Below are 27,474 nucleotides of genomic sequence, written 5' to 3'. Positions count from 1 at the left end.
ATTGCTGATAAAAGACTGTCTAGTATTGTGTTGGCCTCTAAATGGGAAGGATTTTTAAGCAGTAACTAAATGATCATCTGACCTAGTTAATGAAGTAATTCTGTAGTTGCATATATATGATACTTATGTACATTTGTGCTACTTAAATATTCTTTGAAAGATAAGTTTAAAAACTTTTCATCTGATAAAAGTTTTTCAGTTGGGGAGAATAAATTAAGTAGGGTAAGTGAAACAAGAATCCAAAATAGTGATGATTATTAAAGCTTGGGTGATAGGTTTAAAGCAGCTCATTTAATATTTTCTGCACTTTTGTGTGTGATTAAAAATATCCTTAATAAAATTAAATTTAAAAATCAGGTGAAGGAAACTGACAAAATACCAATGAAGTGATTATTTTTAAAGGATATTTAAATTTAAAGGTCTTTTCTAATCTTTTCCACTTGAGAATGTAATCTTTATTTTAGCTCTTCTTACTGCTTTTTCTTAAACTTGAGGATTTCTCACACTACCTCCCTCAGGAAATGAAATACTGTTTCTTCAGCCAAGCATATTTTTGAGGTGGTCTCTGTATGTTAAGAAAGAATTTAAAAGAAGTAATATCTTTCTTGTGGATTAAAGCTCTTTGTATTAGTTGAGATAAATACCCCCAAGACTATTATTATTTTTAGATATATATTTATATTACATATATATATCACCTATTTTAGATATATACATTACTTTTAGGCAGCCCTATTTATATACATATACATGAGTCTACACTTAGTTTCCAAGCTTTGATTCCCTTTATGTCATTTCTGTATCCCAGTTAGGGTTTTAAGTAATTTTAGATTCATCTCTCTGAATTGCAGTAATATGTGTTTGTTCTTAGATCATTAAGAGACTTAAAAGATTGCTTAATAAAACCTAATTCCATCTTCTCTGTATTATGTGATGAGTGACAGAAATAATCCATTGCCAGTATTTATGATCTTTACTTCCCATTGCCAGTCATAAAAAGTATTCGAAGGTAAGCTAAATACTTTTTTATAAATAAATATCATGTAGTATTAGTTGCATCAGTGAAATTACTAAAATGAAACTTTTAAAAAATATCCCATGCCATTTTCAACATGGATAAACTTATTTTCAAAATAGTCCCAATATAATAGCTATCTTTGGTTAATTATCTCTTTTTTTGCTTACACATTCTCTGAATGTTTATCATGGGGATAATGGCCACTGAGAAAAAGACGAATAATGGAGTTAAGCTGTGTAGGGAAGATTCAGGTTAAACCTTATGGATAAAACCTGCTGGGTCAGGGAACCCAGACAGATCATTAAGTGATTGTGATTCTTTCAGTCACTGTGAACATTTGTTTGATTTCACAGTCATAAGAATCAGATTCAGATTAATTACACTTGTTATGGCATAATTGTTACGGCGTCATGGTAGGGGACCAAACTAAGTGATTACATAAAACTTCCTTCATTTCCTACATTTTAAAATCCACCCCTCAATTTTTCTTTTAGATGAATAGAATAAGCAACATTGTCTTGGGTACTCTGTGGTTATTGAAGAATGAATTTAGTTGCACCTGGATTTCCAATTCATTAATTACCTAAATTCTATTTACTTTTTTAAGGCTCTTTAAAAAGGATAGTCAGAACATTTCAGTTAGATGGGAGAACTTACGTGGAAGTATCTGATCTAAAGTATATGCTAGAGGTTGCACAACTGTGACCTATGGACCCAGCTCAGACCACAGACCATAGTTTGGCTCAAATAGAGTTTGTTGGTTTTTAAAATTGAATCAGTAGTTAAAAATTGGAAGATACCAAGTAAAAGTCTAGGCTGGCTGTTACCACATAAATGGCAACTTTTGGTTCTCATTCCCACAGGAAAGTCAGCTACAGCTGACAGCTACTTCTCCCTTTAGGCAAGACATGTACCAACATTTGGACCATTTCTCACATTAATCGACCTACCTGACCCTGGTATAGGTATTTGGAACATATTACCTGAATTTGAATCTCAGAAAGTTTGTCTGGCAAACTATAGTACCTTGAAATACTGGTTCTGAAAGTGAATTATAAAAAAAAAAAAAAATTATCTGTGTAAACCTGAGTGAATCATACATATTTTTAAAGACTTCCTGGGCTGGGTTAATTGGCCCCGTTTCTGTCCCTCTATACCTCCTTAGTCACATTGTGCTATGGATCTTCCAAAATTTGTCATAAATATCTAATTGTATATCCCTGTAGTGCACTGTGTACTCCTTCAGGCCAAAGACCATGAATTGTTTTGTTTTTTTCCCTCAGCATCTAGTACCTGTACACAGTAGGCATCTAAGTTACATTCTTCTAACTTTAATACAGGCATTTGAGTGTAATGATGTGTTCTTATTTTGAGGGGAAATATATATATTAGCTAGTTTTTTTAAAGTACAAGCAGCTCCTTTGGTTAAAGAGGATTTTTAAAGTTTTATTTCAATAATTTTCAGTTTTCCTGTTTCAATTTAAAAACAATACTCTAAATATACATTTCTAGTAAGTGTACAGGTTCTCAGAGGGAAAAAATTGAATTAGGTAATTGTTTTTCATTTTACTTTAAAATAAATAGTCTCTTAATTGTCTTGGTAATTTTTTAAACAAATCTCCCATTTAGTTTTGCTTTTGCAATGAATTGAAATAGGCAGTCTTTCAGACCACTTGTTTACTTATTTACATATCTAGTCTTTTGGGAGTTGGTTTTCTTTTATATTACTAAAAATGTTACATGGTATCTAGCTTTTGTATTTTAGGTAAATTAAAATTGAGATCATTTTTAGAATTTTTCAGTAACTTTTTAAAGATCATTTGTGGTCTCTTGGATTAGAGATAAAAATTTTGACTATATGTATGTTATTGTGTTGGGTTTTCAAATAGTTGTGAAAAGTGCAAAAAAGTCTCCTGGTATCTGTTTATATGAGAATGGAAAAGATTTTTTTAAAAGTTTTCTTATTGATAATGTGAATTATTGCTCAGAGAGCTAACAAATCATGTAGCCTAAATAGATAATGTGGATGTTCTCATTTATAGCATAAAAATCAGTAACTATTTTTGGGTGGTTGGGTAGGATTTTGTTTTTCATAGTGATTGGTGATACTGGTTTCCCCTAGTTGTAATGTTTTTAGGACTTTTAGACATTATATTTGGTTATTTTTGCTGTTCAACTTCGGACTGTCTCCCTTTCACAAAAACATCCATAAGTTGGATGAATCTAACCATATGTTTTCAAAAACCTTAATGTCTCTGGGGAAAATGACTCCCTATAAAGTTTAAAATAATTCATATCTTAAAAGTGTCAATATCTTGGAAGGATTCATGTATCTTTAAGTCAGTTATTTTACTAGACCAGGTAGTTCCTTTAACTTTATGACAGTAGAATAATATGACCCTACTTACCAAGGGCAAATATCCACTCACAGAATCAAAATAAAATTTTTTCCTCCCTTCCACATTTAGACATCTGGTTAGGTTTTTCAGTAGGGTAAAGTAGATTCTTATCTATATTAAGATCACAAATTTAGGTGTTGGAAGGATAGAAAAGTAGGTAGATAGGTACAGGTAGACTTAGTTTAAATGGGTATGTAAAACCAAGATGAGACTGCTCTGGTTTATTCTTGTGTCCTTTATCAATCTGTTTCACTTACTAAAGTTTTAAATGCTGTTTACCAGTTGCATTCAGTTTCTATCATATAAACCTGAAATGTGCTAGAGAAAATAAACTAAGACAAAATAAATTTATTTTTGTCTTTTGACTTAACATTTCAGGATCAGACTCGATTTGTATTCTAGGCTCAGAGTACCAGAAAAGTTAAATTATGCATAATACTTAGGCTTATCTTCAATACCCTTGTTTTGTTATGGCCAATTAGATGAATTTTAGTGATGGTCAAAGGCTTCTAAATAGGAGGGCAGTAACTCCTGTAAATACCAGTTTCCAAGTGGTATCTCTCTGTTCCAGCCCATCACAACAGTTTTAAAACCAGTTTTTGTTTTTGTTTTTGTTTTGTTTTGTTGCTTTGTTTTGTTTTTTAACAGGCGAGCCAGTGTAACTCCTTCAAGACTGGAGTGACACACTCTGCATCTGCATCTGCCTCATGTGAGTTCTCATTTTGGCAGCAGCATTCTGCTAGGCTGGAACCTCTGTAGAGGTTTGCCCTTCCTTTTTCTAAAATCTGTAAGCTATTACACAGTGTATCTTGGTGGCAGAGGTAAAAAGTGCATGAGAATTCCAGACTTCCCTTGCAGAAAGTTTTCAGCTCATTCCAAAGGGGCTGCCTCCTCCAATGTAGGTTCTATCTTGTATGAACAAAATCTACTCAAAACAGAGCCCACAGCTTTCATCTCCACAGCATGCAACTGATATTTTTTGAAGAGCTGTTTTTTCTTTGCAGATTATGAAGTAAAGAATATCTTAAATGCTCTCAGTAGCTTCAGCTTTCAAAGCTTCGCTTGTTCTCTTTATAGTCTGGTTACGTAACCTGAGAACACTGTGTGCTGCCCTAGTGCCTGAAGCAGTCCTCTTTTTTGGACTCTAGCCCTTCAAATAACTTCTTCCTTTGTCTTTGGATATTGGGTAAATTAGGGTAGGCCTGAGGACTTTCTCAAAGAAGAAATAAGCAGTGGATGTGTGAGGTTATGTTGACTCTTGAAGCTTGGCTGTGTTTTGGAAAGTCAGTTGGAAGAACTGAGCTAGAAGCTATGCATCATCTACTTGCCAGTTTTGCCAGAGAAATTGAAATTAGAGCCTTTGCAGCTGTGGAGAGGCATATAGAGCCTTAAGTCTAAGGTTGTACATATGGTTCCCCACAGATGTCAAGGCTGGCTTTGAAGAGCCTGGTTGATTAAAGAAGGAATTTTGCTTTTTATTTGTCTGTTTAAGGAATGATGGTACTTTATAGGCTTCAGGAATAGTCGTTTTTGCCACCAGGTCAGAACAAATTGTGATTCTTCCCAAAGGACACTTAGAACAAAACATCTAAACTCATGCTCTGTGCAGCTACAGTTCTGCTTCTACAGCCCTAGTTGAACTGTATAGTTCTCTAGCAGATGGTTTAATGACCTGGGAGTTAGTGTTACTGAAATGATTATCTGGGAAGCTTATGAGAGAATGTCAATAGCTTGTAGGTCTTGCTGATTAATACAGAGCTTAGTGAAATAGATAATGTTGTCAAAGTCGAACTTGGACTCTTCTTTGCTAAATCCATCCCCACCTGTGACTAGAGTAGTTTATTTTGAACTAGTTGAAAGAAATTTGAGGGAGAGTAGTGTGTTTCAATACCCAAGCTTAAGTTTTGCTGTCCTATGTTATCTAGAAATTCATTTTTAACAGTGACACTATACCCCCACCCCACCCCAAAAGGCTTCAGATGAGACTTGGGGATTAGATTCTGGCTTCAGCTGATGTTTATACTTGCTATGTAACTTCAGGGGTACTCTGTCTTCCATGGTGTACCACACTTCCAACTACAAAGGGGAAAATACATTGTATTTTTGGGAAGTACCCTAAACTCACTGAGAGAAAGGAAATTTAAAGTATTTATTTCTATAGGTGGAATTTCTAGAAAGTCACGTCAGTTGAACACTTGGAAATTCTTCCCTGGATTCAACACAATGTGGCAAGAGTATAGCGTTATATTTTCTGCTATTCTACGTTTTATGGTGACAAAATGGGGAATTGAGACACCACCACCCCACCCACATTTTTTTCACTAAAAATTCTGAATAAATTAATTTGGATATTAATCTAAATTGCCTCATAGAAATAGATTTTAACCACTTATTCCATCACTTCTCTAACTAGGGAAAATTGTTTATTTAGGAGTGAGCCTGGGTGGGGTTGTGACTAAGGTTTGTTTCTGTCTCCCATTCTTAAGACATATCCAACAAATTATCTTTCTGAAAAATTAATAATTGAAAACGTTTTATATGAGCCAAGTCCTGTGAGAACAAATGTCAGTGAATTATCCAAATTACTTAGCTGTACTGGAATTTTGTTCCATTAAATATTGTTTGAAATAAGTGGGACTTTGTTAGGATTGAGAAGTAATCTTTGTTTTATGGAAATTTTGTTAAAATGAGATTTATTTTCAATTGAAGTGGAAGTAAGGGGTGGGATGAGATGTTACTGTATATATCTCAAAATAATTCAATTTGACATCATTGGATAGCATGCTTTCCTGGTTTTATAATAATACACCAGCTCTTATTCTGGTAGTGTGTATGAATATATAACACTTTCTTTACCACAGTATACGTCATCTACTTTTAAGAATTCCACACCTGATGCTTCAAAAAGTTTTGGGGGGCGGGAGGGTTGAGGATGGGGCTGGAATTGAGGGGAAGAAAAAAATATAGCCAGTTTTGAAAATGTTAGCCAGGGTTAGCATTAGTATTAAATTATTATTACCCCTGAGACAACAAAAGAAATGACAGCTTCTTTAGGCATTGTTCTGGTGAGATGAGACTTAATCATCTTCTAAAGGACCTTAAAATTTTTAGGCTTTTTAAATGTGACAGTTGTTTATTAAAGGATTTTAAAAAACTCACCCTGATTTTTAAAAATTTCAATTTAATTAAAAGAATGTGTAAATATATGAGTATGTTACAGTTTTAAAGGTACGTAAGAAGGTACATGAAAGTCTCCTTCCTTCCCCATCTCTTAGCCGCTCAATTCCCTTCTATGGAGGCAACCAAACAGTATTACCAGTTTCTTTTATGTGCTTCCAGAAATATTCTAAAGGATTGTTTTTGGAAAGAGAAAGTTGAATCATATTCATTAAAATATTAGCATTAACTTGGATAGGCAGACTGATTGTAATGAAAAATCAGTTTGAGCTGTTAATCATAGCTAGAACTATAATATAATAATAACAGTTGCATTATTATGAGACATAAGAATAGAATTTTTTTTTTCCTCATTTGGCATTTAGCAAGATTGTAGGTCATTTTATTTTTATTTTTAATACGGCTTACCCACTCCTGGAGATTGATGGAAAGTTGCTTACTTAAATATTTCATTTGGAAGAAATCTGTTTAAAGGAGCAACATTTTCTTTATACTGAACCACAGTGATTCTATAAAGTTTTTTCATTATAGAAAACTTCAGACATACATATTAAAGAGAAACCCCCATATTCCAAAATCTATTTTATTTTACCTGTAACGAACTCAGTATTCTCTTTGGCAGATAAAGAGGTATATATATTTTATGTGTGTGTGTGTGTGTGTGTGTGTGCGCGTGCGTGCATATTTGCACATACCCATTCTTCCATAATCAGGTCTATAAAATGAGTTACAGTTCTTCAAAGTCTAATTGCCAGTTCACATCCAGATTTCCCTGTCTCAGACATGTCTTTTTATGATTGTTTTAGTAGTGATAATTTGTAAAATGCAGTTTTGATGACTATGACATTGTTAGGGCTGATAAAGAAAACAAATAAATCCTAACAAATAGAATTATGCTCATTGGAGAAGGAGTATAAAGCAATTACCAAGCCAGACAGGAATTCTAAAAAATAGATTGATTTTAAAAAAAAACCTAATGTTGAAGGATTCTTACACGAATTATGCATATCAGTGAGGACTTTAACATATTTATTTAGTTTTATGTTAATTATAGTCTCATGGCTAATATCACAGCTGTGCATGTTACTTGTTTTTCCTGCCTTTAGATCATGGGCGTGAAAGAATAGATAAAGGGGAAAAAATGGTGGATTAGGTTTCCTAAGAATCAAAGAGCTGTTCTGAAATGCCTGATAATACATCTTGTTGCTGCTCCTCTTACTATAATATGACCTATTTCCACAGATTAACAATTGAGTTCTGTGATTACTTGGAGCAGTACAAAACATGGAGTTTGAAAGAAAAGAAGAATGGCAGATTTAGGACGAGAGCGGAATTGGGAAAGAGTAGAAATTCACTCATTTGCCTTCTTTTTTAATTGGCTATTCTTTTAATGAGAACCTCCTCTTTATGCAGTGTACAAGTCCCCGGAGTATGAGTCCCTTGGCTTTGAGCTTACTGTGGAGAGATTAGTTTCTATTGGTTATCCTCAGGAGCTGCTCAGCTTTGCTTATGATTCTACATTCCCTACCAGGTAATTTTTCAAGATTTTTTTGGATTAAAACCCTTCCTTCTATCCCACAAATTAATAATTCCAAATGCATCCATAACCGAAACAACAACAAAACATAGAAAGGTTCTTTGGAGTTTTTTTTGTTTTGTTTTTAGTTGGTGTTGATTCTGAAATTACCATGAACCTTTCATGTACACCATGTGTTTTGTGTTCTTGACTTGAACTTTGAACTTTATTGTTATTAAAGAACAATAAGAAGAGAGATTATTTATGGGAAAGAAGAGAGATTATTAAAACTGATGGGCAGTAATCGCAAATGCTCCTACCTTACACTGTTGGAGAGCAGTTATGTTTTGCTAATATATTTAACTTGGTAATCAGGAGCCTTCTTGGCAGTTTGCAATTCTGGATTTGATAGGAAAGATATGAGATTCAGAAAGATGCTGCTTATTTTGAGATATCATCAAATATGTCCCATATACAACATCTAATAGAGGAAAATATAATTTCCTCAGTTGTCCGAGGAAATTAAAAGAGATACTACTTCAGAATAGAACTAGCTGTAGTATTTTTTACACCTTGTTTGATTAAGCTCTTATTCCTCACGTAAAACAGTTGTGATTATTTATCTGGACAGAGAAAATATTTGTTAGTTGCTCTGGGATTCGTTTTTAAGATTTTATTTACTCACTTTAGCCTCTTGGGTTATATTGTTTTGAACATACTTGATTTGCCATAAAACTTGAATAAGATAAGGGTTGGTTTGTCGTGATTGAGTAAATACTGCATTAGATTACTGCCTGTGTTACTCTGCATTATTGATGATGTCTTCATTTTCACATAGGGGGCTTGTCTTTGACACACTTTATGGAAATCTTTTGAAAGTTGATGCCTATGGAAACCTCTTGGTCTGTGCACATGGATTTAACTTCATAAGGGGGTGAGTGCAAAGAACCTTTGGCCTCTTTCTAGTGTATTTTATATTCAAACAATATGAAGATGATACTGTCTCCCCAAATGTAATATATTTTCCTATTCTCTTGATATTAAAGAGTAATTCCTTTACATCGGGATACTTCACAATTATTTATTAGGCAGTTAGGACCCAAACTGGCTTACGTAGTTAGCAGTTACATTTTGTTTAAATTACATGCCTTCTAATTATATAGAATTTGACAAAGCTGATCTTGCAGTTGGCCCAAAAGGAACTGTAGTGGCTTTGACTTTTTGAACTTCTAAGATTTTTATTTTCTCCTTTTTAAGGCAGTTCTTAGGTAGCTGCTCAGAAGAGGTATGTACATAAAAGTGCTTTGAAAAATTTAAAACTACAGCAATGTAAATGACTAAGATTTTTAACAGCTAATACATTATTTTTTGTATTCTGATGAATAGCTTCAAATGTTTGATCATGTGGTTAAAATTTTTTAAAACATGAGGTTAGCAGCCAAGATGGTGGAGTAGAAGGAGGACCCTCAGCTTACTTCCTCTCATGAGCACACTAGAATCACAACTAACTGCAGAACAACCATTGATGAAAAAGACTGGAACCTACCAGAAAAGATCTTCTACAGTTAATGACATAAAGAACCACAATGAAATGGTAAAAGTGGCGCACATGCAATATAATCAGATCCCATACCCCCACCCCCAGTGGGTGACCCACAGACTGGAGAATAATTACATTGTAGAAGTTCTCCCACAGGAGTGAGAGTTCTGAGCCCCACGTCAGGCTGCCCAGCCCAGGAGTGCAGCACCAGGAAGAGGAGCCCCCAGAGCATTTGACTTTGAAAGCTAGCAGGGCTTTATTGCAGGACGTCCACAGGACTGAGGGAAATAGAGACTTCACTCTTAAGGGACACACACAAAATCTCAAGCACTTGGGGACCAAGGGCAAAAGCAGTAATTTCATAGGAGCTTGAGCCAGACCTACCTGCTGGTCTTGGAGAGTCTCCTGGGGAGGCATGGGATGGCTGTGGCTCAACCTGGGGACACAGACACAGACTGATGGTGGACATAGTGAGGAGTATTCATTTGCATGCACTCTCCTGGAGGCTGACATCTTGGGTCATTAGTACCAAGACCTGGCTCCCCTCAACAGCCTGTAGGCTCCAGTGCTGGGATGCCTCAGGCCAGACAACTAATTGGGTGGGGACACAACTCTACACATCAGCGGATAGGCTACCTAAAGACTTCCTGAGCCAACAGCCACCTCTAGACACAGCCCTACCCTCAAAGAGCCAAGACCTAGCTCCACCCACCAGTGGGCAGACATTGGCCCCTCCTGCCAGGAAGCTTGCATAGGGCCTCTAGATCAGCCTCACCCACCAGGGGAAGACACCAGAAGCAGGAAAACTATGATCCCACACCCTGCAGAATGAATCCACAAATGCAAGCCAGTCCCTACCCTGGGACAGCTGGCCCCTGATCCTTTGGTGATGAGCAGAGAATGCATGGCTGGGATGCATAGGATGCCTCCTACAGAGGGCCACTTCTCCAGGGTTGAGAAATGTAACTAACCTACCACATACATAAAAATACAAATAATAATTTAAACAAAATGAGGTGGCAGAGGAATGTGTTCCAGACGAAGGAACAAGGTAAAATCCCAGAAGAAGAGCTAAATGACGGGGAGATACACAATCTTCCTAAGAAAGAGTTCAGAGTAATGATCATAAAGGTGATCAAAGAACTCAGGAGGAGAATGGATGCACAGAGCGAGAAGTTAGAAGTTTTTAACAGAGAATTAGAAAATATAAGGAACAGCCAAAGCTGAAGAATATAGTACCCAAAATGAAGAATATACTAGAAGGAATAAATAGTAGACTAAAGGATATGAAGAGCAGATCAGTGAGTTGGAAGACAGAGTAGTGGAAATCAGTACGCAGAGCAGAAAAAGGAATGAAGAGATATGAGGACCGTTTAAGAGACTTATAGGGCACATCAAGTGCACTAATATTCGCATTATAGGGGTCCCAGAAGGAGAAGAGAGAAAGGGCCTGAGAAATTATTTGAAGAAATAATGGCTGAAAACTTCCCTAACCTGGGAAAGGAAACAGTCACCCAAGTCTGGGAAGCACAGAGTCCCATACAGCATTAACTCAAAGAGTAGCACACCAAGACACATTGTAATCAGAATGACAAAAATCAAAAAGAATATTAAAAGCAACAAGGGAAAAGCAGCAAGGAACATACAAGGGAACTCCCATAAGACTATCAGCTGATTTTTCAGCAGAAACTCTGCAGGCCAGAAGAGAGTGGCACAATATATTTAAAATGATGAAAGAGAAAAACCTACAGTCAAGAACAATACTCTACCCAGCAAAGCTCTCATTCAGATTTGCTAAAGAAATCAAAAGCTTTACAGACAAGCAAAACTTAAAGAATTCAGCACCACCAAACCAGCTTTACAACAAATGCTAAAGGAACTTTTCCAGGCAGAAACAAAAAGGCCACAACTAGAAACAAGAAAATTATGAAATGGAAAAGCTCACCAGTGAAGGCAACCAACCATACAGTAAAGGTAGGAAATCATCTATACACAAACTAGTAGGGAGGTTGAAAGACAGAGGTAGCAAAATCATCTGTATTCACAATCTGCTAAAGAATACACAAAACAATTAGATGTAAAGTATGTTATCAAAAACAGTAGTCATGAGGGGACGAGAGTACAAATGCTAGGTATTTAAAATCCATTTGAAATTAAGAGATCAGCAACTTAAAGCAGTCATACATACAAAATATATATATATATATATATTCATATACACACACACACACAGATATACAAAAACCTCATGCTAACTGCAAACCAGAAATCCACAATAGATATACACACACAAAAAGAGAAAAAGGAATCCAGACATAACACTAAAGATAGTCATCAAATCACAAGAGAACAAAAGAAAAGAGAAAAAAGACCTACAAAATCAAATCCCAAAACAAAATGACAATAAGAACATACATAACGATAATTACGTTAAATGTAAATAGACTAAATGCTCCAACCAAAAGATGTAGACTGGCTGAATGGACACAAAAACAAGACCCATATATATGCTCCCTGCAAGAGACCCACATCAGATCTAGAAAGACATACAGACTGAAAGTGAGGGGTTGGAAAAAAGTATTTCACACAAATGGAAAACAAAGGAAAGCTGGAGTAGCAATATTTGTATCAGACAAAATAGACTTCAAAATAAAAACTGTTACAAGAGACAAAAGATGTATTTCCCAGTGTTCATAGCAACACGATTTACAATAGCCCCAACACGGAAGCAACGTAAGTGTCCTTTGACAGATGAATAGATAAAGAAGGTGTGGTGTATGTATGTCTCTCTCTCTCACACACACACACACACACACACACACACACACACACACACACACACACACACACACACACAAACACAAACACACACTTGACTGGGATATTATGCTATACACCAGAAATTGGCACATTGTAACTGTATTTCAATTAAAAAAAAAGAGGTAAGTCATTTATGAATAAATGCAGAATCATTCAAACAACACTTACCTCTGTAGTCTTTAGAGTCTAAAAAAAAAGCCCATGGAGTAGGAGAGAATGAAGATGGAGGGAAAGGGAGATAGTTATTGAAGTCTAGTGGTAGACAAGGTTAAAGGGAAGTTAGGGCTCCACCAGGTGTCACCTTACATGCCTTGCCAATGAGGTAGAGCTTCTTTTCAGACAGTGGTAAAGCCTTTTAAAGTTTCAGGCTAGGATAATACCAAGATCAAATTTTTATTCTATGGGTCACAGAAAGTTAGCAGTACTGTACTGTAATGGCTTTATTCCCAGCTCCAAGTCTAGTATCCCTGCTTTTATGATACATTACCTCCCCATTAATTTTTAGTTTAAATGTATACTAGCATGATTTGACACTTAAATACAGTTAGCAATTACATTCTGTTTAAATTATGTTATTTTGGGGTTCTAATTGGCTAATAAATAACTGTTAACTATCCTTATGTAGAGGAATTACTCTTCAATGATGAAGGAAATAAGACAGTACATTATATGTAAGGGGACAGTGTCATCTAAACCTGGCTAAGGAAAGCATATCATTATTATTCTCTTCAGCCTTAATTTTCATTACTGTAAATATTGGAAGGCTAGAAGATGTGATATTCTACAAAATTATTCTTTATTGGAAACTCTTATTTCAGAAGGATGACTAAGATAGGGAGCTGATGTGACTTTATATTCCTAACTAGAGTTTATGCCATTTGTAGTTAACAAACTCAAACGGAATTTGCCCAAGTTATTCTGAGTATGAACTTTAAATTTGGTGTCCTTTATTTAAATTAATTAATCTCCATATATTCACTGTGAGGATTGTGCATTTTTATATTTTAGTTTTTCTCCCTTTTGGTTTCTCTGTAAATACTTTTTATTAGTACTAACTCTTCTTCTTGTACTGTTTTATTTCACTCTCCAAGGTTCTCATGCATCTGTGACAACTTCTGTTTGTTTCACTGACTTTTTCTTTTAAACTCTAAATATTCTTTGTGGATCTGTTCCCAGTCTTCTCTTTTTTCTTTTCACTCTCAGCGGCCTCATATATAAATAGTCTTCATGACTTCACCTGTTACCTGTGCATTAGATGATCCCAGCTATCTCTCAAGTTTAAATCTCTGTTTTAAGTTCTTGACCTTTGCTTCTAATTGCCTGTAAAAATGTTTACTTAGAGCTTAATGTATTCAAAATAAAACTCTTATATCTACTTTTTATCTAGTTTTCATGTTTCAGTTAATGGTACCCCAACTCTCTGAGATACCTTAGTGTGAGCATCATCATCTTTGAATCTTATGTCCCTCATCTGCCACATTTGATCAATTGCCTGGTCTTACTCATTTTATCTTGGTAATCTCTCTTGAATAATTCTACCTTTTAATTTCCTTTGCCCTCAGTCTGGGACATGTCCCCACTCTTCTCATCTGTACTATTGCGGTAACCACCTGATTTCTCAGTCCTTTGTTTCTGTGTCGGTTAGTTTTTGCTGCATAATAACTTACTTCAGAACTTAGTGGCTTAAAACAATGACCAGCTGGGCATTTCTAGGATTACTCAGCTGATCTAGAATGGCCTCACTCACATGTCTGACAGTTGGCAGCCTGCTGGCTGGGGCACCTCATTTCTGCACACAGCCTTTTATCTTCCAGTGGGTTATTTCACTTTCATTCACATCGCAGTCTCAGAGTTCCAAGTGCTGCAAGAATAAGCAAGCCCCAATACACAAGTGTTTTCTAAATCTCTGCTTGGATCCCATTTGCTGCTATTTAAGCCTGTATTCAAGGATGGAGAAATAGACTGAACCTTTTAATTAGAGGAACTGCAAATTCACATAACAGAGATAGGAAGAATTTGTAGCCATCTTTTCAACACATCACATTTTTTCCTCTATTTTATCCTAATATTGCTACTAATTTAGTATTTTTTACAGTTCAGCTCTGACGGTTTTAAAAACTATCAGTGACACTCTTGTTGCCCCTGAATGAAGTATAAGAACAACAGCATGATCTGACTCAATTCATCTTTCTAGCTTTATTTTTCTCTGTTCTCCTTTCTATGCTCAAATTGGACTAGTTTCTGAATTGTTCTACCTGGCCTTTAAGGACCAGCTCAGATGCCACCACTTTCATGAATCCTTCCTAGATTTTCCTTGCCGCATTCCCACATTCACTTCTCTCCTTAAGTTGAAATGGTCTCCCCTTCCTCAGTTTTCTCATAGCTCTTCACACCTTTCTTGTGGTAGTTGTGACTTTTTACCTTGTTATAATTGTGTATGTGACTCACCTCCATTACCAGACAGATCTTTTTAAGGGCTAGAACCAAGCTTGTTCATCTTCAGAGCTACCCACATACATCATTTGAACCTTGCCTTGCACATAGCCACCAAAATATTTGAATGAATTTTTGAATGATGAATATTTCTCACTTATTATGTTAATTTTTTATTGATAATTTAAAACTTTTTCTTTCAGACCAGAAACTAGAGAGCAGTATCCAAATAAATTTATCCAACGAGATGACACTGAAAGATTTTACATTCTGAACACACTATTCAACCTACCAGGTAGACTTACTCTGTGCTTATACGTACTGATGCTTTCCCTTCTTTCCATGATCATTTGCCTTTGTTCAGGGGAGATAATGAAACAAGTTTGAATTATGTCACTTACAGCTTATGAGTATCTATTCTTCATTTTTCAGAGACCTACCTGTTGGCCTGCCTAGTAGATTTTTTTACTAATTGTCCCAGATATACCAGGTATGTGTATACTATAATTTTCTTTTCCCAATTGATTTTTTTAAAAAAAATTAATGTACAGGGTTTTAGAGAACTGGCCATTGTAGGTCTTTTCTGCTTTTCTGAAGTGAATTTAGTGCTAGTGAGAGATGCCACATTGCCAGCCTGAGAGATGGGACAGCACCAGCAGCTCCATGCAGGCTCTCACCTCCCACACGGCCCCTCTCCTTGCCAGTGTGCTGCAGCCATGTTTGGAAGGGACCACTTCTGATTGGCTTCTCCTGGGAATGAAGACGGCCAGCAGAGGTGCTAATTGTGACAACTGAGTGGGAGGTTTGTGTGATGATTATCTGTCCAAGCAGAATTGCACTAAAACCCCCCAACTCATTTCACAGCAGCTACCCAGGAGCCTTTCAGGGATGGTAATTTAGTTTCATTCCCAGGCCCAACAAGATTTGGTTGAGGAAGAAATATTGTTTATCCTCCCTGAAGTAAAATGTTGCTTAAGTCTTAAACAAGTTATCCTTTCCTTTCTAGGGGGAATTGTATGTTCAGCCATATGTGCCAGAGTTTGCTAACTTCTTACCTTCTGTAGGCCTTATCCACTTTAAGGCACTAAATTTGGTGGAGCACTAAGTCACTAAGATAAATAGAAAATAGTCAATGCCTTTGTACCTAGACACTGTCAGAAAAGTCAGGGTGGAGAGCACCTGAATTACTCATTTTAAATGTTTCTTTGATGGGAACCTGTTTCTCAAAAGTGATGAATAAAAGAACCTGATATTTTTGGAACTGGTCTTTTAGCTTCCATTCAGTATATTATTCTACCATTTTGTGTCTGTTCACAATTATTGTATTCAGCTGAACACTATAGTCATCTCTGGTGGTCAAAGTGGATTTTCATTAGGGAGTAATTATTTTCTGAATTAGCCACACAGCCTCTATCCATGTGACAGTGGAACCTTTGGGTCCCCTGGGCAGTGTTTGATATTCATTTTGTTTACCCTCCTTTGGATTCCCTGTCATGTTCTTTTCATCTTTCTGTAGCTGTGAAACAGGATTTAAAGATGGAGACCTCTTCATGTCTTACCGGAGTATGTTCCAGGATGTAAGAGATGCAGTTGACTGGGTTCATTACAAGGTACTAGATGCTGCTGCTTCACCTGCTCTCTGTCTGGCATGTGTTTTTTATGGTCTAACGTTAACTTTCCAAGTGCAAATAGAGCAGGATTTTTCATCTGTTTAAAAAAGTTAAAAAGGATTTGTCCCTATTGATAGCTCTCTAGAATACTTTTGTCCTTATCTTTAGCTGTCCTGCTTACAGAGGTAATGCTGACTTTTCTCAGTGGTGGTGCCTGGCTTCTGGATCTTTTTTCATTTTGCATTTCCCAAACTTACTAGAAGAGATTTTAGTGTTAAGATGATACTTATACCATCCATGTCTTTGAGGAGGATTATGGTCCATTTATTTTTTGCAAATACCTCCCACTTGCCCAATAACATTGACTAATTAATATTACTATGTTTACATTTATTATAAATTGTACCAAATAAAATATGAAATGCCTTTTGATTTTTAGTTTAAAATAAAAATAATTTTTATTTTAAATACATTTTGGAGGCATAATTGCAGCAAATCATGTCTACCACTTTATCCTGGCCTTCTTTAGCTTATTTACTTTTCCATTCTGGAAATACTCAAGAAATGCATTTAGGTTGATAGTAAGCACAGTTGTTCTTATAAACTGTTAAAAATTGATTTTGTTCTTTATTTTCTTTTTTTCTTCCTCTAGGGTTCCCTTAAGGAAAAGACAGTTGAAAATCTTGAGAAGTATGTAGTCAAAGATGTAAGTAATAAAGGGAAAAATAGATCTGCGTGGTAGCTTCTTTTACCTATTAGGGAAATTAATAACAAGCCTGTTTATAATGAAATGGACAAGGGAAGATATTTCGTCTTGGCAATTTAACACACGCCAAGTATAATCACAGAATTTTCAGCTGGAGCATAGGTCTTAGTTTTTCCTGTTTGTTGATAGGCAAGAAGACCCAGTATTTCATTTGTCCTTTTAGCTCTAATTATAGCAATAGCAGCTAGCGTGGTTACTGTGTGCACATCACTGTACCAACTGATCACACATAATATCCCATTAATCTTCCATATAACCCTAGTTACCTCTGCCTTACAAAGAAAGTGGGGCTGGGAGGATTAAATAACTTGCTCAACTTCATACAGTTAGTAAGTAGTAAAGCCAAGAGTCACAGCTGAATATAACCTGAATCATAACCACAGTGCTAGGTCGTCTCAAAAATGTACATATGTGTGACTTATTTAAACTGTCTTTAAGCTATCAACAGAGAATAATGAGGAAATATTTAAAATACTTTAAAAGATATTAGTGGCAAATCTAATAAAATTTTAAAATATCTATAATTTAGTTAATAACATTGTGCCAATCTTAATTTCTTACTTTTGATCATTGTACTGGGGTTAAGATATTAATATTAAGGGAAGCTGGATGAAGAATATATGGGAACCCTCTGTACTATTTTCACGACTTTTGTGTAAGTCAAATTATTTCAAAATAAAAAGCGTGCACACACACACACACACAGAGCACTGAGATATGTCTTCCTTATGGAGTAAAAGTACCAGAATGCAATATTTTCTCAAAGTACTTTGGTAAAGATTTCTTATTATTTTCAGCCTTTGTACCTCCTGTTTTTCCTCCATTCCCACCCCATGATTGTTGTTTCAAGAAAGAACATTGAGGGGTTCAGGAGAGATCCAGGAGAATTTGAGTTAAGGGAACCTATTTACTGTGAGAGAAGGAAAGGCCTGTTTTTCTTTCTGGTCACATCAGGAGTTAGAATTTCCTCATGTATCTGCAGGTGGGTCTGGGCATTCCTAGCTTGCATCCTGCACACATCATTTTGTTCTGCAAGGTGTTTCATGAAATGAAAGTATACACAGTGAAGCCATAGCTAACACTCTCCATAGAGTACTTAGCTGATGTTTAAAATTGGCTTCTCCTAGTCTCTGACACACTTCACTTACTTTAAGAGAAGAAAGTAATTTAAGCCCTTTCTTGAGGCAGACATAAGGAAGTTAGAAATATGTTTTTAATAAGCATATAATTTATATATCATTTTATATATATTATATATAAATCTGTTATACAGCCATGTATGTTATGTATATAAATCATCCATAGTGATAACGTGGACTTCTAAATGCAAAATTCTGAAACCAACCAACCATCCCTTAAAGGATGTCCCCTATTCCTGTTTCAGTGAACAAAAGTCCAGTGTATGGCTACTCCACAGTGCAAATGAATATATGTAGATGGTCCCTGACTTAAGAGTTTTTGACTTTACGATGGTGTGAAAGCAGTACACATTTGGTAGAAACTGTATATCGAATTTTGAATTTTGGTCTTTTCCTGGGCTAGCAGTATGCCCTTCGGTACTCCCAAGATGCTGGGCAGCAGCAGCAAGCTACAGCTCCCAGTCAGCCCCACCGTCACGAAGGTAAACAGCTGATACGTTCGTTCAGCTTTTCACTTTCAGTACAGAAATAATTTAATGAACTAATTTAAGAAATTTAATAAAGAGATATTCAACACTTTATTATAAAGTAGGCTTTGTGTTAGATGATTTTGCCCAACTGTAGGCTAATGTATGTTCTTAGCATGTTTAAGGTTGGTGAGGCTAGCTATCATATTCGGTATATTATTGGGACATAACCCCATCTTAAGTGGAGGAAAATCTTTGTTTGCATTGTTTCACTTATCGCCATGATTACATTTCAGGGAAAACTGCCTTTGCTTCTGAGCCGGATGAAAGAAGTAGGGAAGGTATTTCTTGCCACCAACAGTGACTATAAATATACAGATGTAAGTACTTAATATTCACACTTGTTTATTTATACAAAGGAATTATTTTGGACTAAAGAACTGTGAAGATGATTAGGAAGATAGTAGTTTATTAAGTGAGGGTAGTTTTTTTTGCCATTTCATTTTGAAAGCAGAATGAAAAAAGTGAAAATATATAGCATACATTAGAGCGGTTCTCAAATTTTTCTAAATATTTCTTTTGATTATTTTCCCTGATTACAATTGGCTACTTGAAGGTTTTCATTTTGGGGTTATTGAAAACATTTGTGCTGATTAAATGTTTTCTCTGTCTCTTTGTTCATCATTTCTATAAACTTGAGAAGTCACACCCTTTATTGCACATGTATGCATACGTGCCCTCCCTACTGTTGGGAGCCAGACAGCAATAGATGGTGCAAAGATGTTTTGATTCTTAGCCATCAAAATTTACTGTCTCTTAACTTAAAAAAAATTTTGCCACAAGGAAAGCATATAGAATAGTCTGTTTAACTCTTTAACCTCATGGTATTTTTGCTGACAGTTACAAGTTCATAGTACTAGCAAGAAGCTCAGCACTCCCCAATCCTCTTTATTTAAAATCTTGATTTAGAAATCTGGTGATTTGGAGTAAGCAAGTAAGTTGGCTTGGTTGGTCTAGGAACAGTAGTAAGAAGGTCAAGTATGTTGTTTTCATGTGAGTCATTATTTTTCTCTGCGGCCTTATCTCAGATGCCCCTTACCTCTAAATATGTGTTCCAGTCCACTAGAATTGGATAGGAGTACATGGATAAATCTGTATAAAAATGTCTCCCAGAAGAAGCCTGTGTCCTACTGAGAATGTCAGAAGCTTGTGTTTGTTTGTTATAATGAAGCATTAATTTCTGGCTTCCACTGCCATGATTTCATAAATCTTTAGCGGAAACAGGAATGTGATGAATAAAGCTTGTGTGTGATTTTTTTAGGTACATATCTTTTGCAGAAGTAGTATTGGACCTTATGTTGGATTTTTTTTTTCCAGAAAATTATGACTTACCTGTTTGATTTCCCACATGGCCCCAAGGTACTCTATGTAACTTAATAGACCATTGCTTTAATAATAATGAATGCATTTAATCATCCTAGAATACTGAGGGTAAGGAATTGGTCAGGAGCCATCCAGAAATCATTAATATTAGAAGTAATGCAAGAGCTAGTATAATTTAAAGTCACTAGCAGTTTGAAAACTTACTAGACAGAAATAAAAAGATTTATGTGGTGTTTTGTAGGATGGGATCAGAATAATTTTATGCCCAAGAAGTTCTATACAGAATTGTTAAATTTTGTGTGGCAAAGAAAGGAATTTTCAGGCTGAGGAAGATAACCTGATTAAAAGAAACAGAGAAAGTGTATATTCTTGACAGCGTCTAGATTCTGCTGTTAATTATTGCTGAGTTTTGTGCCAAGAGAACAGGTAACCTTGATGCTTAGCAGAGAAGTTTTCATTCCTGCAGTTTGGCTGTACCTAGATTTAAGGAATACTTATTGCAACTTAGTCACTAGATTTCTTTGAATAAATGTCAGTAAATAACTGTTTTGAGATCACCCAAAAGCACAGTATGCAGTGCTCTTCAGCTTGTTGACTTTAAAAGGTTAATGCCATGTTTCCAGTTGAGGTTGGAAATAATGTGATAGGCATACCTTCTGTATTAGTGCTGTGATTAGCCTGCAATGTGAGCTAAAGGCCAGTGTGCACCTGGAGCCATCATTGTGAGAACATAACCCATGAAATGTACTAATAATAGTTCCATGTTAGTTTGTATACTTCAGTTCTGATGCTAATCTGCCTCTTTCTTAATCTCTCTTAAGTATTTGTTTTACATCTCCCTTAGTCCCTTTGAGCCTCTTATAGCTCATTTTAGGGTGTGAGCACACTTTCTTTTGTACATTAAACTGCATGAAATAAATTAATAAGTAGGTGAAATGATTTAAAATACAGAGATTACTAGAGTCATTACTTATATTTTCACTTTGCCTGCCTCCAAAAGGATGTTGGCTTGTAATATGCCACAGTGTGTTTTCAATAAAATAGTGGGCTCTTCTGGTTTTCCTTAGTATTTCTACATTTCCTCGCATCTGAGTGAGATTAAATATTAGTGCCTTAAGGTTAGGAGGTTAGTGATGTTTTGGCTTTTGCTGTGTCTCCCTTATCAGCCTGGGAGCTCCCATCGACCATGGCAGTCCTACTTTGACCTGATCTTGGTGGATGCACGGAAACCACTCTTTTTTGGAGAAGGCACCGTACTGCGTCAGGTGGATACTGTAAGTTGAGAGGATGATCTGTCTGCGAGCACATTATGCTTCATGTTTCTCCTTTCCTCACTCCTACTCTCCCTAAGGAAACAGGTATTTTTCACTTACTAGCCATATCTCTCTTTTGAAATTAATCTAAGAGTTTTGGTCTTAATTGAGATGGGTGAGTAATTCAAATGTAGCATTCATCTGGCTGCCTAGCCATGTAGCATTTTGGGTGGCGAAGGTGATAGAATGATAAAGCATTACAAAGTCCATATTCTCTTCTCACAGAAAACTGGCAAGCTGAAAATTGGTACCTACACGGGCCCCTTACAGCATGGCATCGTCTACTCAGGGGGTGAGTCACAGACTTCCCTTTATCTAGTGTAAGTCTGCTCAGACCCCACTGTGGAAGCTTTGGCGTCCTCCTGGCACAGTGCCACGTATACTTTCTGGTATTCCAAAGATACCATCTACTGAAGGGAAACACTTCAGTCACTAATATGACAGGAGTCAGGGAAAATGGGCTTAAGCAGTTGTTAGTATGTACTAATGAATCTTTGTTTTTTCACTAAAAGGATCAGTTTTCCCCCATCTTCCTTTTACCCATTTGAGGCATTTTCTGTGTCTGGAATCATTTGGGGTGGTTCCCAAGGAATCCTCAGGGGGGTTTTAGGAGCCCCTGTGGACACAGATGCATATTTTGTTGGAGTGAGAAGCAGTTCAGCAAAGCCAACTCATGGCAGATCTGTGATGAGAAATGGCAGTGGTGCTTTTGAGAGTTATAATCCCTAGAGCTGAGACATGTAGTTTTGCTGCTCTTGAATTTGGTGATCAAGAGCTTTGATCAGCACAGTGGAGCTGAAGGCCTTGTCTTAGAGACAGTAAAAAGATTGATGAAAAAAGACCTAGTAAGTCTTTGTCTTTAAGAAAGGCAAGCCCTTTTTCTAGACTGTTCCTCACACAATTAAAAGAATAAAATTAATCTGCACAGTATTTAATGGTTATGATACTTGGCATGCTGGTTTTTAATATGAAGACATTTTTGTTTTCTCATTGTTCATTCTGTTATTTCAGGCTCATCTGATACAATCTGTGATCTGTTGGGAGCCAAAGGCAAAGACATTTTATATATTGGAGATCACATTTTTGGGGACATTTTAAAATCAAAGAAACGGCAAGGGTGGCGAACTTTCTTGGTGATTCCTGAGCTCGCACAGGAGCTGCATGTCTGGACTGATAAGAGTTGTAAGGAGCCATTACTCTTATTTTATAAATTGTTGATATAGCTACTTTATATCTGAATGGTCAGCTGTGAATCAGTTCTCTTTGATGAACCATTACTTTATATGTAGAAGGTCAGAGGTAGTCAAAAGATGGGCCCTCGTATTTGGACACCTCCTTCTCATAGAGCCAGATACTTCATAGATCTCCGAAATTTTGAGATGAGAGGTTATCTTGTTCAGCCTTCTTGAATCTTTCAAAGTTACATATAGAATGTTACTGTTCTGAGTTCTGTTCCAGTAGTACCTAAACCATGAACTCTACTTTCCTCTGTAGTCCTGTATTTGTCCCATCATACATACTAGTTCCAACCTCTCTGTTCCCAGCCCTTATCTGTGATTCTGGAGCATTGAGGGCTCTGAGTGCTAGTCAGCTCCTGGAGAAGTAGAGAATGAGGCGTTCTCTGAAGTGAGCTATACTCACTGAACTGAGCTTATGGATCTAGTTGTGTAAAGATGTTTGACACACACACAGGTTCTCCAGCCAGTCCTCGCTACCGTCACTCAGTGTGGTGGAAGGCACTGCCTCTGGTATTACCTTGGCTCCACCACGTGCCCTTAGGCAAATTACTGAGATACCCTGTGCCTTAGTTTCCTCAGATGTGAAAATGAGGATAATGCCTACCCTCATAAGCTGCTGAGATTTAACTGAAGCGCAGTATGTTTGAAAGGAGATAGGCTCAACCTAGGCACAGAACAGAGAAAATGATTTGAGTGAGTCTCAGTTCTCTCAAAGATAGTAGATAAAGAGAATTTGTTATATACAGTGAGTACGTTATAGCTTAATCCTCTTTGGGGAGCCCAGGTTGAGAGAGGCTGGAACACACAGAACACGCACCTGGTGTGGCTGTTGCTATTGGTCATACTTCTCGGTGGGGCTTCTATCTGGTTTTTTGCCTACATTTTTAGCTTTCCACCTATGGAATTTTAGAAATCTAGTCACTTTGGTTCTGCTTTTTTGGACTTGTGACTGATTCTTTCATCTAAAAGTGGAACTGTTAACACTTTGCTGACACACCTGAGATGGGGTGTGTAGTGGCACTTAGTAAGCTCAGCATCAGCATCCAGTTGGGAGAGCCGTATCGAGTTGGTGGTTTTAAGTAGGAGGAAAGGCAGTTAAAGAGGAAAATTCTGGCATCATCTGCTGCCACATTCCAAGCAGAGTGTCAGTGGGTTTTCCCAAAGGCAGGGGAAGGCAGCAGTTCAAAACAAGGTGCTTTTTGAATTACTTAAGACATTTTCATTTTTCTTCCAAACTCTAGCACTTTTTGAAGAGCTTCAGAGCTTGGATATTTTCTTGGCTGAACTCTACAAGTAAGTTTCCTAATTCTAAAATTTTCCTCCCTAAAACCATCTACTTCTTCAGGAGTCACCTAGATGTAAGAGACATCCTTTCTAGAGATGTTCACTGGATTTTTCTTGTCTCCAGGCACCTTGACAGCAGCAGCAATGAGCGCCCAGACATTAGCTCCATCCAGAGACGTATCAAGGTATCCAGATGGGATTTGGGAGAAACCTGGGAAAATAAAGTTTAAGTAACTATACAGGGAGTGGCACATAGCCCGTGTTCAGTAAATATCTGTCGAATGAGCTGGGCCTCATCTTTTTTTTTTTTTTCCCTTCTAGTTTACTTACTGTTTTTTTGTTTTGGGAGAGGAAACTAGGTTTGTTTATTTACTTATTTTAATGAAGATACTGGAGATCGAATCCAGGACCTCGAGCATGTTTAAGCAAGCACCCTATCACTGAGCTATACCCTCCCCACAAGCTTCAATCTTGTTCTTTTAGAAAGTAACTCATGACATGGACATGTGCTACGGGATGATGGGAAGTCTGTTTCGCAGTGGCTCTCGGCAGACCCTCTTCGCCAGTCAGGTGATGCGTTATGCTGATCTCTATGCAGCATCTTTCATCAATCTGCTGTATTACCCATTCAGCTACCTCTTCAGAGCTGCCCACGTCCTGGTAAGTTAATACAGGCTGAAGCTGCTATTTGCAGTTAAAATACTAAGGCCAAGATCTGCAAGTAGCTCTGTGGCACGGCTCAGGAGAGTTCAGATCATTTCTTTCTAATGTGCATAGCCCACAGCCAGGCCACATGGTTGCCCAAAAAGGAGTCTTTGAGGAAGTATGATTAAGGCAGAAATGTTACAGAACGTAACTTTACTCTGAAATGTACTCTCAAAAGTTGTTTGAACAGTGAAGACATTCCTCTATTGTTAGTGCTAAATGAGAGAAATGTAGTTTTATCTTCTTTTCATTCTAATACTGATGTATGTTTCAAAACTTTTTTGCTATGAAATAGGAACTAATAATCTTCTCTCCCATCTTACCCAATTTCAGGATACAGTTTTGAGAGAGTTTGGGGAGAGAAAATAGAATAGGTAATTTTAGGAATTTCTAGGAAGATACAGTATCTGAATTGACTTGGCCTCTGGTCCATTATAGGTGCTTCTGTATGGCCATCTAATAAAGGGAGAGGGATTAGGATCTGGGAAACAGCTGCTTTGCTCTGCCTGCTTTCTGAACCTCTGACTTTGTTCTAGATGCCTCATGAATCAACAGTAGAACACACACACGTAGATATAAATGAGATGGAGTCCCCCCTTGCCACCCGGAACCGCACATCAGTGGATTTCAAAGATACCGACTACAAGCGGCACCAGTTGACACGGTCAATTAGTGAGATTAAACCCCCTAACCTCTTCCCACTGGCCCCCCAGGAAATTACACACTGCCATGATGAAGATGATGATGAGGAGGAGGAGGAGGAAGAGGAAGAGGAAGAATAAGGAGGAAAACCAAAACTCTGAGCACCCACTAAACAAGTTCTGGCAGGACTCACAAGAGGAAAAGCTGTCCCTGTGTGGGTTCTAGGTGGGGGTGGGGGGCTTCATCAGAGGTACATTTGGCAAGTTTCTGAAGACTTTAAAATATTCTAATGATAAGGAGATACTTGTTTTAGTTGTGTGTCTGCACTCTGCAGATGGCTCACAATTGTAATGGAATCTGTACTGGAGGAAAGTCATGGTAAAGCTGGGCTGAACTGCATGCAGCTGCTCCATCGTGGCTTGTAACACTGTTTCCTTGTCTTGTTTCAGCATCAGTATGTCAGTGCATCCAGTACACTAAGGGTGGTGCAGGGTCTCAGAGTGGAGCAAGGAGGACAATGGGAAGAGCTGATCCAAAAATGTTAATGGTACAAATTGGGCTCTTACTCCAAATCCATCTTTTTCAATACATTACCTAAGTATTATGTGTCAATGAAGAAATATCAAATGTAGGCTTCTGTTCAGGTCAGGATTCCTTTTACAAGCTTTCAAGTGTCCTCAGTGACTCTGGTAAGGCTGCTGTCAGTGGCTTTGCAGAAGTGTTCTCTACTTGCTGTATGGCCAGTCTGGAATGAACTACAGTGATTTCATTTTGAGGCAGAAGTCTCCATCCCTTTCTACATTTTTTTGATTGATAGCAAAAATGCTTATGATCCAAAAACAGTCTTTTTCTCATCTCAGATAAGTCTATAGAATTTAGCTGAATGAGGACAAAAGAGCAGGCTGCCCCAAAAGAACCTCCTTCTTGTATTACAGCATAACTGAGTAAAATTCACTAGTGTGGGTTGTACAGCATAGCCCATGTCACCCATTCCAGCCTTCTTGATCCTCATGCTGTATTTCAAATTAGAGTGTGGGAAGAGGGCTCTGTAAGCCAGAACTTTACTAAAGCAGAGGGCACAATAAGTTCACTTCAGAATCCCAAGTGAAATCACTTCTTGTTGTTTTGAACAAGAATGGATCATTACTGTAAACTTTAAGGAATTATAACTGCCTCACACTAGAACAGTGAAAGTTGTTACAACATTTTTCACAGTGGTGTAGATTCTTACCTTAACCTTCATGTTTCTTCTGTTCTTACTGTCATTTGTCAACACGGGAAGATAGATTAGATGCTCTAGAATTCAATAAAGTATAATATTTCTAATACTGACTTTGACCCCTTCCTGTAGCACAACTATAGCAGCTGCTGGTTTTCAAGTGGGTTTAGGTTTGGGTTAGTGCTGTCAACTTGGCTTTCTCTTCCCTTAAAGGAAATACAGTCTAACCATTAGTTGTGCTCAATACATAGCACTTAAATAGGCTTCAGGTTTTTCATGGAAAGGTTTTTGGTACAGGACTGTGAGGTAAGGCTTTTTTTTTTTTTTTTTTTTAAATCATTTTGTAGGTAGGGAACACAGCTCAATAACTTAGCTATATTACCTCACCACTTTCAATTTATATGGCTTTATATAAGTCACATCAAGAAATATACATTCTAACTGGTATCTATTAGGAACATATGTTACTTTTCAAGTATTAGGTTAGAAATGTTATTGCAAGTAGCAATTAGATACTGCTCCTATTTTAAATTTTAGAGAATGTGTTTGTGGTCACCCCCAGCTATTAATTATTCTCATTCAAGATGGAGATGCTGCCCAGTTTGACATGGTCTTAAATTTTCTCAAAGCCAAAAAAATGTCTAAGTGACCAGTAACAACTACAGCACTAACTTATTTAACAGCACCTTCACATATTCCTCCTTTTAGAGCAAGGACCAACGTGATCATGTTGCTTTAATTTACCACACTTTTTGTATTACGTTATTCACGTAAGACCTTATCTAAGTTTCTTTTCAGCCAGATG

General features: G+C 37.0%; 1 protein-coding gene across 4 annotated transcripts in view; it reads left to right on the top strand.

Annotated features, from left to right (window-relative positions):
* Positions 1 to 26,776, top strand: part of NT5C2 (5'-nucleotidase, cytosolic II) — a 78,852-nt gene extending 52,076 nt beyond the window's left edge. The window contains exons 3-18 of one of the 4 annotated variants that reach the window (XM_031461673.2): positions 4,066 to 4,126; positions 8,008 to 8,125; positions 8,949 to 9,044; positions 15,107 to 15,198; positions 15,336 to 15,393; positions 16,420 to 16,513; positions 17,166 to 17,219; positions 19,182 to 19,265; positions 20,263 to 20,304; positions 21,435 to 21,542; positions 21,807 to 21,873; positions 22,593 to 22,763; positions 24,061 to 24,112; positions 24,228 to 24,288; positions 24,587 to 24,763; positions 25,345 to 26,776. In XM_031461673.2, coding sequence (XP_031317533.1) covers positions 4,066 to 4,126; positions 8,008 to 8,125; positions 8,949 to 9,044; positions 15,107 to 15,198; positions 15,336 to 15,393; positions 16,420 to 16,513; positions 17,166 to 17,219; positions 19,182 to 19,265; positions 20,263 to 20,304; positions 21,435 to 21,542; positions 21,807 to 21,873; positions 22,593 to 22,763; positions 24,061 to 24,112; positions 24,228 to 24,288; positions 24,587 to 24,763; positions 25,345 to 25,590 — 1,581 coding nt within the window. In that variant the 3' untranslated portion in view covers positions 25,591 to 26,776. Of the gene's footprint in view, positions 1 to 4,065; positions 4,127 to 8,007; positions 8,126 to 8,948; positions 9,045 to 9,582; positions 11,625 to 15,106; positions 15,199 to 15,335; positions 15,394 to 15,565; positions 15,706 to 16,419; positions 16,514 to 17,165; positions 17,220 to 19,181; positions 19,266 to 20,262; positions 20,305 to 21,434; positions 21,543 to 21,806; positions 21,874 to 22,592; positions 22,764 to 24,060; positions 24,113 to 24,227; positions 24,289 to 24,586; positions 24,764 to 25,344 lie in introns of those variants that run through there. The other 3 variants (XM_031461672.2, XM_064488374.1, XM_031461676.2) reach the window with 3 other exon arrangements.
* Positions 26,777 to 27,474: the final 698 nt, after the last annotated feature.

Source organism: Camelus dromedarius, chromosome 8 (assembly GCF_036321535.1).
Source record: "Camelus dromedarius isolate mCamDro1 chromosome 8, mCamDro1.pat, whole genome shotgun sequence".
In the NCBI taxonomy this organism is placed as follows: domain Eukaryota; kingdom Metazoa; phylum Chordata; class Mammalia; order Artiodactyla; family Camelidae; genus Camelus; species Camelus dromedarius.
This window is presented reverse-complemented; position numbering and strand designations above follow the sequence as displayed.